This window comes from Gilbertella persicaria (genome assembly GCF_025201335.1).
Source record: "Gilbertella persicaria strain CBS 190.32 chromosome Unknown B0P05scaffold_67, whole genome shotgun sequence".
Classification (NCBI taxonomy): Eukaryota; Fungi; Mucoromycota; class Mucoromycetes; order Mucorales; family Choanephoraceae; genus Gilbertella; species Gilbertella persicaria.
This window is the reverse complement of record NW_026252028.1, coordinates 44,734-56,187: the sequence shown is the minus strand read 5'-3', so window position 1 is coordinate 56,187 and position 11,454 is coordinate 44,734. Positions and strand designations below refer to the sequence as shown.

Below are 11,454 nucleotides of genomic sequence, written 5' to 3'. Positions count from 1 at the left end.
AACTAGATTTACATTAGAGAAAAGATGCTCGTTGTCCAGACACTGTAAAGAAGCATGCTTTAAGCAACCTCTATCGGAGTGTTTATTTTTTCAGTAACAAAACTACTACATTTCCAAGTTTTAATTGCCGCATGAAGATCCTCTAATCCTTGCAGCAATAATAAACAATGCTTATAATCTACACAAATCATGTTGCTCCATGTCATACCAATTAAAAGTAGCTAAATGTATAAGCACTGCATAAGTATCTGTCTATTTGTATACTATATAAACGGATCAATAGATTTAATAGATTGTTTTTCTTTTTGATTTAAACACCATGACTATTCCCAACTACGATCAATTACCTGTCCATCCTAAATATCCAAAAGGTACAGCTTGGGGTGTTTGGGGTGAAGATGACAACATTGGCACATTAAATCTGTTGACTCCTGAACGAGTCATGAATGTAAGTTGTTTATAAAGACGTAGTGTTTGACCCATAGTGTCTAGGCATCCAAATGTATAAAGACAGGAAAGCGATTTCCACTAAACTGGGGGCTTGAACATCCTGTTGTGCCTCTTTTTGGTCGCGAAACACTTGTTCATCGTCTGGTCGAATTACACGACGGAGCTCATTTTGATGACTGTTATGATGGCTTTAACACACAAACCACATCACAATGGGATGGCCTTCGTCATTTTTCATATATTCCAGCTCAATTGTTCTATAATGGCGTTAGTGCAGACAATATCAGACTGAACCAGCCTGCTTCAAATGATCGGTTAGGAATCAACCATGTGGCTGAAAAAGGGATTGTGGGTCGCGCTGTTTTATTGGACTATGGTCGTTGGGCCGAGATTCACCATCCTACATTTGATCCTTTTCAACGGTATGAAATCACCATGCAAGAATTGGAACAAGTAGCGGCTTATCAGCAGGTAGAATTTCAGATAGCAGATATTTTATTGATTCGAACGGGCTGGACAGCTCGATATGAAAAGGGAGGGCCTGATGTTGAAGCTTTAGCCGGGAAAGACTGGCCTCAATGTGCAGGCATTAAAGCAGGTGAAGAAACCTACCGGTGGTTTTGGGACCATCATTTCTCTGCTGTGGCTACCGATGCCATTCCTGTTGAAGCCTTACCTTTTGATTTGAAAAATTGTTGTCGTATGTTCTTTTGTATGCATATAAACACTAACCATTCTTTGATAGATTCTGTCTTTAATGGTGGCTTTGGTATGATGTTGGGTGAATTGTTTTATTTGGAAAAACTGGCTGAAGATTCATTTCAAGATAAAGTATACGAGTACTTTTTTACAAGTGCTCCTCTTAACAAAAAATATGGGATCGCCTCCCCACCCAATGCCATTTGCATAAAATAAACAAGAAATTTTTATCCAATTTTGAGAAAAAAAATCCCTGTTGCTAAAGCCGCTTCTAACACAAGATTGTTATAGATCATAAGCAAAGCACAGTGTCTAATTACCAAAAAGACTTGGTGTAACTTGCATACGTTAACATCTTTTTAATTGGCCATTAAGACAGTGACTTGGCATTCGAGGCAGTTCAAAGTCAGTTTCCCTTTGACACTTGTCGAAAACTTTTTTTTAATACATAGATCTATAGTCACCATGGAAAGCAAAAAGAGATCGAGAAATTCAGAGGAAATGAATGACAATCAAGTAAAAAAGAAGCAAATCTTGGAAAAAGTGACAGGATCGAACACACTCTTACCTACTTCAGCTTTACTCAACGTTGAAGAAGACTTTCGTGTTGTTGTTGGTACATATGAGCGTCTTTTGTTTGGTATCAATGCTCAATGGATAGAAGACGTGAGTAATAATAAAACAAACTTACATTGTATTCATTCTATATCTAGAAATCTAAAGTCAAGTTGGAACCTGTGTTTATTATTCCTGCTCATACGGCATGTATTCGCACAGTCTCTGTTGGCGGAAACTTTTTGGCCTCTGGTAGTAGCGATGAAATCATTCGTCTTTACGATGTCAAGAAACGCAAAGAATACGGTTCTTTAGGTGGACATCATTCTGGTGATATTACTGACATTAAATTCCATGGCAAATACATGTTGTCTGCAAGTGACGATCATTTGATTAATTTATGGAGAACAAAAGATTGGGAATACTTGAAGACACTCAAGGGACACAAGTAAGTGAAGCCAATGTTTATAACAAGAGGGGTATTTATGCTTATTTCCTATAGAGCAAAAGTGAACTCAATGGCTATTCACCCTACTGGTAAAATTGCATTATCTGTTAGTGCTGATAGGACTGCCATCGTCTGGAATTTGATGACAGGTCGCAAGGCAAGTGTAAACAAGTTGGGCAGAGGTAAGTTGAATAAGATAGATAGACATGTATTTATTGAAAATTAGATGAACCTATGTTGGTCTTATGGAATTCTTCTGGTGACCAATATGCCATTCAGTTTGATAAAGCAATCCATATCTATAAAGTGGCTGTAAGTCTATACCTTTCGTCAAGCCATTTGCTGATTTCCTGATTTAGGATGCCAAAGTATCGACAACTATTTCTCATAGATCCAGATTCCATTCTATGCAATACTTCAAACTAGACGAAAAGGAGTACATTGTTACAGGAAGCGAAGATAAAACCATTCGTATTTGGGACACTACATCAGGCGAATGTATCAGAGAAATCAAGGGACACAACATGCGAGTCAAATCAGTGAATGTTCTGTCAACAGACGGTAAGCTCGTATTATCGTCTGCTTCATCAGATGGTGTTATCAAATGCTGGGATTTAGAAGCTGCAGTTTTGAAAGAGGTGGAAGAACCATTAGGTGAATACAATACCAAATGTCGTGTAACTTGTATTACATCGCATGACGGATTTTCAAAGGTAGAAAACCAGCCTACAACAGAGTCTGTTGACCTTGAAGAAGAAGAAGTGCAAAAGGAAAAACAAGCAGAAGCGCCCAGTAAAAAAACAAATAAGAAGAAAAACAAACAAAAAATGGCCAAAAACTAATAAAATTATTGTTTGTTTTGACGTTTGAGTAGTCTAGTCTTGTGGTATTTAACAGTGCGGCACAACACATCCTCTCTAATAAAGGTAGTACAAATAGAAACACTTGTACGTGTGTGTGTGTGTGTGTGTGTGTGTGTGTGTCCAGTTGAAAAAAAAAGTGTGTGTGTACGTGCGTACATGCGGGTGTGCGTACGTGCGTTGTTTGTGTGCAGAATGAAATGTGTTTTTCTTCTTCCTTTCTTCTTCTTTTCCCTTCAAGTCGTAAAGGCTTTATTTCTTAGCCTATGGAGCCTTCTCCAAATAATATAACGAATAATAGACGCACTAGTATCTCTACTCAGGAAACCCCAGCCTCACTAGTAGTAAAGAAAAAGTCTACTCGGGCCTGTGCACCTTGTAGAAAGCGAAAGGTATTTGAAACAAACACTTTTTTTTGCGATCTGACGCTTTCTACCTATAGGTCAAGTGCAACGGTCAATACCCTTGTGAACGCTGTACAAGATCAGAAACAACGTGCGTTTATGATAAACCTCAACAGAAAAAAGATGCTCCCAAACCAGCAACAGAAAACCCTGAACCAAAACTAAAGGCGATTGAACAATTTTTAAGGCAATTTTCAAGAGTGTTAGACATAAAAGACCCTGAACCACCTTTATTTACAAACCCACCTCAGCTTATTCAGCCATCACCTCGAGAATTAGGTAGATAGATAAATACACAGAACATCATCTCATATCTTTTAAAGGGTTATCAATAGATACAACAGGATGCGGGACTTATGTACCTGATTACCCCTATCGAATAGACCGTGCATCACAAAATCATTGTAATTTCATCATTCAGACCCAGGAACCAATTCTAAACGAACCAATTCAACAACATTTGCTCAAGATTTACTTTCAGTTTATTGATCCAGTTATACCTGTTCTTCACAAGCCTTCATTTCTACACCAATTGAACACAAAGCGAGTCAGTCGGCTTTTATTAAATGCCATGTATTGTGTTTCGTCTCGATGGGATTTAGTAGGTGTTCCTCAAGTTGAAGACGAACCTCGAGGATGGAAATACTATCAAAAAGCAATCAGTTTATTGGAAGCTCAAAGGGAAGCTCAACTGTCGACAATACAGGCTATTTTCCTGATGTTAAAATATAATGAGCATGTACGCCGACCGGGATTCATGTGGAGAACACGCTATTATTTTCAGACTGTTGTCCGCATGTGCAAGGATTTAGGCTTAGCACGTGATATTACTACGATACCAGTGGTCGAATTGGAATGTCGAAAGCGTACTTTTTGGGCTGCTTATTGTTACGATACGATGATGAGGCAAGCTATTGAAAATACAAGGAATTATTTATTGACGACTCTTTTAGTATTGAAAATGGAACACCACTTAATTTTATGGAGATGCCTTGTTCCATAGACTTTCCAAACATCTTGACAGACGAAGCACACGAATCAGAAAAAATCCTTCATTTTATACTGCTTTCGAAAATTATGCGAAACCAAGCAGACATCATACAATTTTTGCGCTGTAAGCATCAAAAGCAGTTAGCGATTGACTGGGATGAACAGAACACATATCAAAAATTGTTTAATGAACTATCAACCACTGTCAGTTTGATTACTTCGACTACCAAATCTCCTCGAAAAGAAAACATTTGCTATGCAGTATGCTTTCTTTATTTGTCTTATAATTCTGCGATTATTTTACTATGTCGACCTTATGATCTCAATCAATGCATCGAGCCTGCTCTTACCATTAAAAATATCGTCGAATTAATACTTGAATGCAATGCATTTGAAGACATGTATTGTTCATTACGAGGCATTCAGCAAATTGTATATTATTTATCTGCCGCTATTACTGTATTTAAAGAGAGAAGTATTGAAAGAGAGTATCAAATCACGTTGCAACTAGCACAAAAATTGGCATCGATTTCGCCTGCTACTGAAATTACTGGCAGCCAGAAAAACAATAGATATTTTGTACAACAGCAATACCATGTACCACCATATTCAGCAGACACAACATCAAGTAGTATGAGCATTGATTCTACTAGCATACCAAATCAAGAATCCTTATTAGGCTTACTATTACAAAACGAAAGTGACCCAAATAATAATAATAATATACCTTTATTATATACACCCGAATAAATAACAATATTTGCTTATTGACATAATATATATACTGCTTTGGAATGAAAACGTAATTGTTATCTGCAGCTAATAATACAAAAATCCAAGCCTGTCCGTAAGCATGTTTGGAAGTGCATTTAGTCTATACTCAACACAAAGGAAATGCTTGGAATGGGTTTTTGTGGTCCAAACGACTATTCGTATCTTCCAAGTTGAAATACCAGAAGGTAGCTCACAGTTAAAGACTGCTAAGATTTGCTAAAAAAAAAAGACGATTATTTTGAGTCAGAATGCTTTTATGTCTAAAATATCCAGAATATATAGTTCAATAGGCGTAATGCTACTGGTATGTTTGTGTAAAGTCATTCATTAAAGCTCAAGTGTAACCAACTCTTGTTTTAAAAAAAACAACAAAGAGTAGGTTGTTTGTTTGTTTTTCTTTGCATTATACTATCTCATTACATTCATACTACTACACAATATGACCGACCAATACCAAGCTTTCATTGATGCCAAAGGCTGTACCATTAAGTACTGACTTTTTTAACTTATATTATCTTGAAAAGAACATCTCAACGAATCATAAACAAAAAACTAAGCGCGTTTAAGTATCATTTTGGCATATTAAAGAGCTCTTGGATCATGATACCTTTGTAGCTGAGTTTGAATGACAAAAAACAGGGCTAATTTTTATTTTGGGTCTGCATATAAGCATCAATAAGCTCTTTTTGAAGCTAAACATCATTAGTTAACTGAGTGCAATCATGTCTATCAATTACCTCTGTTGCTGAAATGACTTTCATCTTGATTCGATGCTTCTTGGGTTTGTTGCTTCTTTCTTGCTCTTTTCGTTTCTTTTTCTCTTTTTGCTGCTTTTCATACACAATTTGGCTAATGTCATCATGAATGTTGCTATTGGATGGTTGCCTTAACTGATTAGATCGCTGTATCACCTGATCATAAAGTTGACATTTTTCAATTTTGGATTCTTGCAATGACTTCAGCAGACTGGCATCAATGATATTCTTGTGTTCTTCTGTCCATTGTGTATCGACAAAAGAAATGACTGAAGATGCGTTTTTGTAGAAGAAAAGTGAACTCTTTTTCTTTTTGGATAGTTTAGGGCATATGACATTTTACATCATCAGTTTCATGTGAGCTTACTTTCTTGGCGCTATGGCTTTTGTGTAGAATATCTCTAGAGTATCGCTTTTCAGGAACATAAGTTAAATTTGTTGAGGTCTAGACATGAAACTAGGCAGAACAACTCACTTTCTTAAGATCTTGACGATCCCAACCTAAAGTGTTTATTATTTCATTTATTCTGTTGTTTGCAGCTTCAGCGCGTTTTGAGATCAGGACAAGTTGGTTATACCGTGTCTCCATAACTTTGAGTTCTAGAAAAAATGTACTGCAGTCGGTAAATTGGAAAGTGACGTTTAAAAGCTTTTGTTTTCTTTGTGTGTGTAACGTACGATTTACATCATTTGTTGAACAATGCTTTCAGACGCTGTTTATTTATAGCTTCTATTTTCTCGCTCTTTCTCTCTTTTATCATGACGTTGAAACGATTTGGCTCTTCTCTGTTATTTAACAAATCAGGTCAAATAGTTGCGTCATCTATATATCACAGTATTCTTTTGAAAGGTATATAAAGGCTAAAAGAGACAATCAGAGCTTTCTTAATTCTATTCAATTATAAAAAAAATGAAGTTTATTTCCTCTGCTCTCTTGGCCATTTCTGCTGTCTCTGCTGCTGTTCTTACTCCCAGACAAGACGCTTCTCAAGATCAAAGCCAAGTTTTGTCTCAATACCCCCAAGGCACTGACATTGGCGTCGTCAATGGCACTTGTAAGTAACATTTATATATCATTATTATGGTATGATCAACTAAATGCATACATATATAGGGTTTGTCACTGGTGCTACACAAGATGTTTGGAATGCTTTTCAATTCCTCAACCACACAATGAACATTGATGTTGGTTGTGTTCAAGTCAATGCCACCACTACTTCAAACACTACCTTTGATGGTCTTGTCTCTGCCTTCTTGACTCACACTAACTCTAACATTGGTATCAATGCCTCTGTTGCTGGCTCTTTCATGCTGAAGGCACCTGATAGCAATACCAACACTTCAGACCACACTTATTTGTGGGATGCTTATGGCTCTCAAATCTTTGTCAACAAGGTTTCATGGGAAAACTTCACCTCCAATGGTCAAAGTAATAGCAATGCTTCCGATGCTGGTAGTGCTGTCATTCCTGGCTCTCAACCTTTTGAAGCTACTGTCTACTCCAAGTTGATTGATTCCAATGCTCAACCTGGCTCAAATGACTCTACCAACTTTGATACTGTCTTCCTCTGGAGCAATGATATGAAATTCCTTAGCACCAACAACCAAAAGAGAGCTGATAAAGTCTATGGTATCATTCTCTCTAAGACTTCTTCTATTGGTCAAGACACTTTCAACAAGACTGTCGCTCTTTTGCCTAATGCAATTGCTGCCAACAACATTTCTATTGTTCAAATTGAAGATACTTGTCACACTGGTGACAACAACAATAACCAACAACAACAACAGTAAATACTTTTTATATGTAAAATAATTTTTCTTGTTCAATAATAAGCTATAAACAGAACACTGTTTAAATGTTAATAAAAATAACTTTTTCCTTTTTTTTGTATAACTTTATGCTTCTTTCCCGGACTTGCGAATATATGGGGGATCGGCGATCGATGTAACAAATAGGATGTTGCAATATCAAATTTGGCTTAGTAAAAGTTAAGGCATTGTGTCAATCTTACGTATAGTGAAAAACTCTATTACAGTCTAAGTGGAATAATACGAAAATCGGGACTGTACGCACTGTAATAGTTTATTTCTTTTTAAATAGTTTATTTCTTTTTAAATAGTTTATTTCTTTTTAAATACATGTGTAATGATTCTATATACAATAAAAAAAGATGCTTATAAAGCAAATGTTGTTTACCAAGTGTCAGTATTGCGAACTTCAACTTCTTGACCACCCAATTCAGCCTTGGTAGTGACAGAACCAAGTTCATAAACAGTTTCATTAGCAGCTTCCAATAAGCGAGTAATTTCAGGAACATGAGCACGATCAGTAACAAGGATCATACCAATACCACAGTTAAAGGTACGAGACATTTCATAAGCAGAAAGTCCACCTGCTTCCTTAAGCCATTTGAAAATAGGGGGCAATTCATATGACTTGGCGTCCACAATGACAGCAAGGTCTTTGGGCATCACACGAGGAATGTTTTCAAGGAAACCACCACCAGTGATATGAGCCATAGCCTTAACCAAATCCTTTTGAACAACAGGCAATAATTGCTTAACATAGATACGAGTAGGAACCAAAAGACCTTCACCAAGTGTCTTGGACTTGTCCCATGGACAAGGAGAGTGGTATGTTAAACCAGGTTGAGAGGAAACAATTTTACGAACAAGAGAGAAGCCGTTAGAATGAACACCAGAAGAAGCTAAACCAAGGACGACATCACCAGCCTTGATGTCATTCATGCGAGGCAAGATCTTTTCACGTTCAACAGCACCTACTGTGAAACCAGCACCATCATAATCACCCAAAGCATAAAGACCAGGCATTTCAGCAGTTTCACCGCCTACAAGAGCACAGCCAGATTGAAGACAACCTTCAACAACACCAGCGACAAAATCTTTGCCGACATCCACTTCAAGCTTACCACAAGCAAAGTAATCAAGGAAAAATAAAGGTTCAGCACCTTGGACAATCAAATCATTCACATTCATGGCAACCAAATCAATACCAACAGTATCATGGATGTTGCAGTCTTGAGCAATCTTGAGTTTGGTACCAATACCATCTGTAGCAGATACGAGAATAGGATCTCTAAATCCAGCAGCCTTGAGATCAAAGAGACCACCAAAACCACCAATGTCAGAGTCAGCACCGACACGCTTGGTTGACTTAACAAGAGGCTTGATTTTTTGAACTAACAAGTTACCAGCATCAATAGAGACACCAGCATCAGCATAAGAAAGACCCTTCTTTTCAGTATTTTGTTCAGCATGTTTGAAAGCTCTGTTAACTTCTTTTTAGCTTCTCCCCTTTCTCTCTCTTTTTTCTTCAATTACCTGTGAGCAATATCATTACGATAATACATGTTCTCAAATTGAACAGATTTGACGCCTGTATACGCCTTATCAACAGCTTCACGCAAGGTTTCAGCAACAGCAGTGACAGTAAGAACACGACCGCCATCAGTTACAAGTTGATCATCCTTGATAGTAGTACCAGCATGGAAGATGGTGAATTCTGTAGAAAAGTCATGAATATTCATGTATTCATGAATTGCTTTTTTTTTTTCTCTTTACCTTTGTTTTCTTGAGGAAGTGTGATGACTTTGCCTTTAGCATAGCTTCCAGGGTATCCACCAGAGGCAATAACAACAGTAGCGCCAAAAGCCTTCTTAGTTGTGATAGAAACAGCATCAAGACGGCCTTCCACACAAGCCAATAGAATTTCTGCTAAATCAGTATCATCGCTCAAAAGAGGCAAGACCACTTCAGTTTCAGGGTCACCGAAACGAACATTGTATTCAAGCACTTTGGGACCAGAAGAGGTCAACATGATACCAGTGAAAAGCATACCGACAAAGGGGAAACCATCACGACGCATACCATCGATGGTAGGTTGCAAAATAGTACGCTTGACTTCTTCAATCAATGATTGAGTACCAATAGGTGTAGGGGCATAACAACCCATACCACCTGTGTTGGGTCCTAAATCACCATCTTGGGCACGCTTGTGATCTTGAGCGGGAGGGAGAGAAACGATGGTGTAGCCATCAGAGAAAGCCAAGAAAGAGAGTTCTTGACCTTCAAGACATTCTTCAACTACAACTTCGCTACCAGCGCTACCGAATTCCTTATCGACCATGATAGACTTGAGGCCTTCAAGAGCCTCTTGCTTATTTTCAGGCATCAAAACACCTTTACCAGCAGCTAAACCAGAAGCCTATATCACATATATGTACTTAATATATCTGTTGCCGTTTTTTTTTCTCAATCATACCTTTAAAACAACTTTATGGTCAACTGATTCAACATAAGCCTTGGCCTTTTCATAATCGGTAAAGTTCTAACATGTAGATGTTAGTTACTTTTTTCATGTCGCTATTTTTTGTTTTACCTCGTAAGCAGCAGTAGGAATGTTGTGCTTTTTCATGAAATCTTTGGAGAAGGCTTTGGAACCTTCCATTTGGGCAGCCTTGAGAGAAGGACCAAAGCAAGGAATACCAACTAAATAAAACATAAGTATTTAAACTTATGATTATATGAAAGCTCACCTTTTCTAAATACGCCTTGAATACCATCTACAAGAGGTTGTTCAGGACCGGGAACAACAAGATTGACCTATTGTTTATTTAGTGTCACAAGATCCATCTCTTTCTTTTTTTTTCAAATGCATACCTGATTTTGAACGGCGAATTCAACCAACTTGTCAAAATCACTCACGCCAATCTTGACGTTGGTAATTTTGTTTCCACTGGCAGTACCTCCATTACCTTTTAAAAACCTGTTAGAGATATACGTGATTTATGTAGATCAATGCTTACCAGGAGCAACATAAATATGTTGGACTCGTTCAGACTGAGCGAGTTTCCAAGCAATAGCGTGCTCGCGACCGCCAGAGCCGACAAGAAGAATCGTAAGCTTTTCTGTAAATCTCATTAATTAAAGAATCAAACCAAATGATACAACATACCAGAAGCCATGGTACAAACAGAGTTTAGAAAAAGAGGATTTGAGATAGAAAAAGGAAAAAAAAAAAAGAGAAACCAAGAACTGGTTGCTTTAATTATGTGGGTTCTGAATCTGACTCATATCAATTTTAAGCCACCGAATAGTTTGAATGATGATGCTGTTGGTCATTTTTGATAGTGACAAACTACTTTTTCTAGCGTCATTTTCTATACAAGAAGTTCATCTTAGATGAGTAGAGTTATCTACCTATGTATGTTATAAAAAAGCACATAGACTTTCATCTTAATCCATCAAAACGATTCAGCATAAATAAATGGTAGATGAAACTGAGTCGCAATAGGCCTTTAAAAAAACGACCAAAATGCTTATTGTGTAAAGATGGACCGGGAATTGAATATGATCAAGATCTATGACAGCTTGACAGTCCAACTGTATGATCTAAATTTTGTTGAAAACAGTTAGCTAAAGGGCTTCTTGTCTCTCAGCTGTTCGAATCAAAGATATAACACATTGACCTGAGGACCTTTTATCTTGAGATATCATAG

At 37.4% G+C, this 11,454-nt stretch overlaps 6 protein-coding genes across 6 annotated transcripts; 4 read left to right on the top strand and 2 right to left on the bottom strand.

Moving 5' to 3' along the window:
- Positions 1–325: 325 nt before the first annotated feature.
- Positions 326–1,152, top strand: B0P05DRAFT_443852 (uncharacterized protein; the record flags this gene model as incomplete). Its single annotated transcript, XM_051573782.1, has 2 exons — positions 326–448; positions 493–1,152. Coding segments are annotated over 2 exons (783 nt in total), but the record flags the coding sequence as incomplete, so codon positions are not given.
- A 239-nt stretch (positions 1,153–1,391) lies between these two features.
- On the top strand, positions 1,392–3,078 carry B0P05DRAFT_563039 (WD40-repeat-containing domain protein). The gene is made up of 6 exons (XM_051580671.1): positions 1,392–1,420; positions 1,470–1,815; positions 1,863–2,152; positions 2,207–2,334; positions 2,379–2,464; positions 2,512–3,078. The coding sequence occupies exons 2-6, from the start codon at positions 1,615–1,617 to the stop codon at positions 2,992–2,994; spliced, it is 1,188 nt and encodes a 395-aa protein (XP_051429869.1). The 5' UTR covers positions 1,392–1,420; positions 1,470–1,614; the 3' UTR covers positions 2,995–3,078.
- A 45-nt stretch (positions 3,079–3,123) lies between these two features.
- Positions 3,124–5,388, top strand: B0P05DRAFT_563033 (fungal-specific transcription factor domain-containing protein). Its single transcript, XM_051580670.1, has 4 exons — positions 3,124–3,404; positions 3,455–3,695; positions 3,740–4,322; positions 4,370–5,388. The coding sequence occupies exons 1-4, from the start codon at positions 3,279–3,281 to the stop codon at positions 5,154–5,156; spliced, it is 1,737 nt and encodes a 578-aa protein (XP_051429868.1). The 5' UTR covers positions 3,124–3,278; the 3' UTR covers positions 5,157–5,388.
- Positions 5,389–5,756: 368 nt separating this feature from the next.
- B0P05DRAFT_563031 (uncharacterized protein) lies at positions 5,757–6,598 on the bottom strand. The gene is made up of 4 exons (XM_051580669.1): positions 6,411–6,598; positions 6,303–6,347; positions 5,918–6,244; positions 5,757–5,872 (listed from the first exon to the last, which is right to left on the bottom strand). The coding sequence occupies exons 1-4, from the start codon at positions 6,522–6,524 to the stop codon at positions 5,822–5,824; spliced, it is 537 nt and encodes a 178-aa protein (XP_051429867.1). The 5' UTR covers positions 6,525–6,598; the 3' UTR covers positions 5,757–5,821.
- A 36-nt stretch (positions 6,599–6,634) lies between these two features.
- B0P05DRAFT_563029 (uncharacterized protein) lies at positions 6,635–7,834 on the top strand. The gene is made up of 2 exons (XM_051580668.1): positions 6,635–6,990; positions 7,050–7,834. Exons 1-2 carry the CDS (start codon positions 6,846–6,848, stop codon positions 7,724–7,726), a joined length of 822 nt encoding a protein of 273 aa, XP_051429866.1. The 5' UTR covers positions 6,635–6,845; the 3' UTR covers positions 7,727–7,834.
- A 294-nt stretch (positions 7,835–8,128) lies between these two features.
- On the bottom strand, positions 8,129–10,920 carry B0P05DRAFT_591977 (phosphoribosylglycinamide synthetase; the record flags this gene model as incomplete). Its single annotated transcript, XM_051582954.1, has 9 exons — positions 8,129–9,224; positions 9,278–9,458; positions 9,518–10,160; positions 10,218–10,283; positions 10,335–10,444; positions 10,492–10,558; positions 10,616–10,710; positions 10,762–10,863; positions 10,911–10,920. The coding sequence occupies 9 exons, from the start codon at positions 10,918–10,920 to the stop codon at positions 8,129–8,131; spliced, it is 2,370 nt and encodes a 789-aa protein (XP_051429865.1).
- Between the last annotated feature and the right edge of the window lie 534 nt (positions 10,921–11,454).

What these genes read in the sequence shown, in the direction of transcription:
- B0P05DRAFT_563031 (XM_051580669.1), bottom strand. Translation starts at nt 6,524, where the DNA reads ATGGAGACACGGTATAACCAACTTGTCCTGATCTCAAAACGCGCTGAA. An exon ending in ATCGTCAAGATCTTAAGAAA is followed by an intron (nt 6,348 to 6,410) that starts GTGAGTTGTTCT and finishes GTTCCTGAAAAG; the next exon opens with CGATACTCTAGAGATATTCT. An exon ending in AAAGCCATAGCGCCAAGAAA is followed by an intron (nt 6,245 to 6,302) that starts GTAAGCTCACAT and finishes CTATCCAAAAAG; the next exon opens with AAAAAGAGTTCACTTTTCTT.
- B0P05DRAFT_563039 (XM_051580671.1), top strand. Translation starts at nt 1,615, where the DNA reads ATGGAAAGCAAAAAGAGATCGAGAAATTCAGAGGAAATGAATGACAAT. An exon ending in AAGACACTCAAGGGACACAA is followed by an intron (nt 2,153 to 2,206) that starts GTAAGTGAAGCC and finishes TATTTCCTATAG; the next exon opens with AGCAAAAGTGAACTCAATGG. An exon ending in TGTAAACAAGTTGGGCAGAG is followed by an intron (nt 2,335 to 2,378) that starts GTAAGTTGAATA and finishes ATTGAAAATTAG; the next exon opens with ATGAACCTATGTTGGTCTTA.
- B0P05DRAFT_563029 (XM_051580668.1), top strand. Translation starts at nt 6,846, where the DNA reads ATGAAGTTTATTTCCTCTGCTCTCTTGGCCATTTCTGCTGTCTCTGCT. An exon ending in TGGCGTCGTCAATGGCACTT is followed by an intron (nt 6,991 to 7,049) that starts GTAAGTAACATT and finishes ATACATATATAG; the next exon opens with GGTTTGTCACTGGTGCTACA.
- B0P05DRAFT_563033 (XM_051580670.1), top strand. Translation starts at nt 3,279, where the DNA reads ATGGAGCCTTCTCCAAATAATATAACGAATAATAGACGCACTAGTATC. An exon ending in CACCTTGTAGAAAGCGAAAG is followed by an intron (nt 3,405 to 3,454) that starts GTATTTGAAACA and finishes TTCTACCTATAG; the next exon opens with GTCAAGTGCAACGGTCAATA. An exon ending in TGTTACGATACGATGATGAG is followed by an intron (nt 4,323 to 4,369) that starts GCAAGCTATTGA and finishes CGACTCTTTTAG; the next exon opens with TATTGAAAATGGAACACCAC.